Source organism: Manacus vitellinus, unplaced genomic scaffold (assembly GCF_001715985.3).
Source record: "Manacus vitellinus isolate BGI_N305 unplaced genomic scaffold, ASM171598v3 scaffold_32_pilon, whole genome shotgun sequence".
NCBI classification, from domain to species: domain Eukaryota; kingdom Metazoa; phylum Chordata; class Aves; order Passeriformes; family Pipridae; genus Manacus; species Manacus vitellinus.
The window spans coordinates 2,528,514-2,532,441 of record NW_021940460.1 but is presented as its reverse complement, the minus strand read 5'-3'; the positions used below and the strand labels follow the sequence as shown (position 1 = coordinate 2,532,441).

The 3,928-nt window shown below is 65.5% G+C and overlaps 2 protein-coding genes across 2 annotated transcripts in view; both read left to right on the top strand.

Moving 5' to 3' along the window:
• The window catches only part of ELN (elastin), a 12,574-nt gene extending 10,212 nt beyond the window's left edge, over positions 1-2,362 (top strand). The window contains exons 12-20 of the mRNA XM_029961234.1: positions 309-344; positions 582-623; positions 807-851; positions 1,275-1,301; positions 1,402-1,419; positions 1,655-1,696; positions 1,902-1,931; positions 2,045-2,095; positions 2,212-2,362. Of these exons, the coding sequence (XP_029817094.1) occupies positions 309-344; positions 582-623; positions 807-851; positions 1,275-1,301; positions 1,402-1,419; positions 1,655-1,696; positions 1,902-1,931; positions 2,045-2,095; positions 2,212-2,261 (341 nt within the window). The 3' untranslated portion in view covers positions 2,262-2,362. The remainder of the gene's footprint in view (positions 1-308; positions 345-581; positions 624-806; positions 852-1,274; positions 1,302-1,401; positions 1,420-1,654; positions 1,697-1,901; positions 1,932-2,044; positions 2,096-2,211) is intronic.
• Positions 2,363-3,071: 709 nt separating this feature from the next.
• LOC115307616 (LIM domain kinase 1-like) overlaps positions 3,072-3,928 on the top strand; it is a 22,891-nt gene continuing 22,034 nt past the window's right edge. Inside the window, exon 1 of the mRNA XM_029961233.1 lies at positions 3,072-3,136. Coding sequence (XP_029817093.1) covers positions 3,072-3,136 — 65 coding nt within the window. The remainder of the gene's footprint in view (positions 3,137-3,928) is intronic.

The window sequence follows — 3,928 nt, the reverse complement described above, 5'->3', positions numbered from 1 at the left end:
GTGTTGGTGTGCCCGGTGTTGGTGTGCCCGGTGTTGGTGTGCCCGGCGCGGTGCCCGGTGTTGGCGTGCCCGGGTTGGTGCCAGGTGTGGGAGTACCTGGAGCTGGTGTCCTCCCCGGGGCAGGTACGTGCTTTGTCACACCCTGCCTGGGGCCCTGCTTGGGGACAGCGGTGGCTGGGAACGCTGAAAGCCACCGAGCCAGACAGAGGGGTGGCAGAGGGGGATGCAGGCGGGATGGGGGATGGTGGCACGTGGGAGGGGGTGCAGGGGTGACCATCCTAACTGTGGTGTCCTCCTTCACTCGGCAGGCATCCCCCAAGTAGGTGCTAAACCTCCCAAATTCGGTAAGTATCTCTGCCACCCTGCCCCAAGTCCATCTCAGACTGTCCCCAGGCACCCTCCTCATGTGGCCATCGGGGTGCTGACTTTGTGTCCCCTGCATGTCCCCGTGTGCCCTGGTGGCCCAGGCATGGGAGGTGGTGTGCTGTCACCCATGAGTGCAAAGTGCCACCTGTCCCCCATCTTAGACCCGGGGGTGCCGGGTTGCAGGGGGACAGGCATTAATGTTCCCTTTCTGGCAGGTGTGCCCGGAGTTGGAGTGCCAGGAGTTGGTGGCCTCCCAGGTAAGTGCTGGCAGGGGCCAAGCCTAAGCAGTGGGGATGTGCAGGCAGAGGGATGCTCCCCCAGAGGGATATGGACAGAGGCATGGAGGGAGTGGGGCTGCCCAAGAAAGGATGGACACACTTGGGGCTGGACAAGGAGTGGATCAGACACTGCCTGTCCTCACTGATGCTCCCCCATCATAGGTGGCCTTGGAGTTGGTGGCCTCGGAGTCCCTGGGCTTGGTGTTGGTGAGTGATGCTGGCCCTGGCACTGGGGCTCCCAGGGCTGGGCTGCAGGGAGTGGCAGCTGTGTGCCGGCAGAGTGCCCAAAAGGAAAGGGGCCTATGGGATGAAGGAGATGCAGGGTCACTTTTGTCCCACCCCACACTGTCACCCTGTGCCCCATCCTGTGCCTGCCACCTGCCCTGCTCCCAGGGTGTGATCCAAAGGGAATGCCACTGCTGAGCAGGGACTGAGGGCCATAACACTGGTGTTGCCTATGCCATGGGAACAGGGGATGGTCCCATACCACATCCCCCACATGTGGAGCTGCAGGTCCCTCCTGGGGACCCTCTGGGCCTGTAGAAGGGTCTGGCTGCAGCCCTGGGGGCAGCGAAGTTGGGGCGGGGGCTGTGCTGCTGCCCCTCTCTGACACAGGACTCTTATATCCAGGAGCTGCTGGGAAACCTCCCAAGGCGGGTAAGGAGCAGCCAGAGGGGCTGCAGGGGTGACTCCAGTCCCTGTCCCACCCTGTCCCCATCCCACGCTCCCCACCCTCACTGGGGCTCTCCCATTGCAGGTTTTGGTGCTGGTCTAGGTGAGTGCTGTGGTTTGGGGCTGGGGTGGGAGCATGTCCCCCACCACACCACACTTGTCCCCACTTGCTGTCCTCACCCTGCTGCCACTCCCTGCTGAGCACTGGGAAGCCACATGGGTGCCACGGCAGGGACAGGGACAGGGACTGAGCAAGTAAACCCAGCCAGGGTGTCCCCAGCCCAGGCTGGGGTGGCACTGCTGTCACTGGCTGTCACTGGCTGTCGCTTTTTCCCCAGGGGTTGGAGTTCCCGGCTTCGGCGTGTCACCGATATTTCCAGGTACCACCCCCAGCACACACCCCGGGCACATCCCGGTGCCCGCCCGGCTCCCGGGGATATGCAAAGCCCACGGAGCACAGGGACACGGCCACGGCCTGGGGAGGGACCCCGGGGGCTCTGCTGAGCCGGGGGGGCTCAACTGGGGGGTGCAGGGCAGAGCGATGTGGGTGCCCAGTGGGTGCTGAGGGCTTCGCTCTCCTTCCAGGTGGGGTCGGCGCCCCGCTGGGATTTGCTGGTGAGTGTCCGTTCCCCCCCCGCTGGGCGTTTTTGGGGTGGGGGGTGCGCATCCCCCCTGCACCCCGCAGCCGGGGGGGGTCCCGCTGACCCAGCTCCCCCTTCCCCCTGCAGGGAAGCCCCCCAAGGCCTACGGAGGAGCCCTCGGTGCCCTGGGCTTTAGAGGTGAGCGCTGGTGCTGGGACCGGCTCCTGCACCCCTTGCCCTTCTCCCACACCCCCCCCCAGGGGTCTGGGGGTGCAGGGGGGGGCTCACCCCGTGCATCCCCCCCCCCATGGCAGGCGGCGTGGGCTGCGCAGCAGGGAAGTACTGCGGGAGGAGGCGGAAGTAACCGCGGCCGTCACCGCTGACCTCATGAACTTTGGTGCTACTGCATGGTCCAGAATGTAAATCCCGAGCAAAGCTGAGACGCCCCCCCCCTTCCCCAAAAACCCCCCGTCCATCCCGGGGCCATCCCCGGCCCCGCGTTCCCAGGAGGGATCCCGCACCTCCGGCAGCATCCGTCGCCCCCCAGCCCCTCGGTCCCGGCAGGGAGCGCGGAATAAACTGCGGGGAGCAGCCGTCCCCCTTGGTGCTATCGCTCTCTGCGGGATTTTGGGGGGGGCTCGGGGTGTCGCACCCCTCCCCAGCCCCAGAGCTGACCCCCCCGGGGGGGGGGCAGGATGAGGGGTACCTCACATTGGAGGAAGGGAGGGAGGGAAGGGGATGCCGGCGGCGGGGGCTGCACGGGGAGGGATGGCCCCGTCGGTCCCCGCGATCCCCCCGGTCTGGGGGGGGCCGCGGGCAGGAGGGGCTCGGTCCCTTCGTGTTGCTCACTTTGCTATAACTGGGTGGGACGCCCTTATACAGAGGGACTCGCTTCTGACAGACTAATAAAGGACAAGTTTTTAAAGGATTCTGGCTCTGTCCTGTGTCCGTGTCCCCCTCCCCGGGGTGGTGGCAATGATGGAGGAATCCAGCCCATGTCACTGCCTCCGATCTTGTGCCCATGGCTCTGCACAAGCCTGGGGACACGCTGGGTCCTTGGCATGGCACTGTACTGTCACAGCTCTGGGCCACAAGGTGAGGGGACAGCCTGGGCACCCCGGGGCTGCCCCTGCCCTGTCCCACAGTGCCAGCCCCAGGGATGGTTGGGGTGGCCATGGCCTATCCCACAGAGATAGGTCCCCCAGGAACCCAGAGGGAGGTCCATGCCCTATCCTGGAGGTGAGGGGAACACCTGTGCCTTGTCTTAGGGCAATGGCCTGGGGGACAAGGAGGATGCTCAGGGAACTCAGGAGGACTCAGGATGTCTGGGAACTCAGGAGGAGGCCCCTGCCTTCCCTAGGATCACAGCCTGAGGACCAAGGGGGATGGCCATGGTGCCAGCCCAGGGCATGGCAAATACACCCAGGCACTGTCCCAGGGTGACAGTACATGGAATAACAGGGACATCCACGCCTTGCCCGGCGGTGCCAACCCACGGACACAGCATGAGATCTGTGCCCTGCCCCGTGGTGGTGGCCTGGGGGCACAGGGGGACGTCCATGCCCTGTTCCACGGTGACAACACGGCGAATGAGAGGGACACCTGTGTCACACCCCACACTGACAGCCCAGGGTAGATGGGGACAGCCCTGATCACAGTGACAGCCAGGGTGTGTGGGGACGCCTGTATTGATCGGGGATGGGTGGGGGGAACACCTTTACCCTGTCCCAGGGTAACTGGGGACACCACAGCAGGTGGGGACACCCTGTGCCTTGCCCAGGGGGGTGGCCTGGGGTAGTTGGGGACACTCATGATGGTCAGGGATGGGTGAGGACACCTGTGCCCTGCCCATAGAGCTGGCTGGGGGTAGTCGGGGACACCATGGCATATGGGGACACCTCTGAGGGCCAGGGGTGGGTGGGGACACCTGTACCGTGGCTGGAGAAAGTTGGGGGCACCACAGCGGGTGGGGACACCCATGATGGCCAGGGGTGGGGGGGGGACACCCATACCCTGCCCACGGGACTGGCC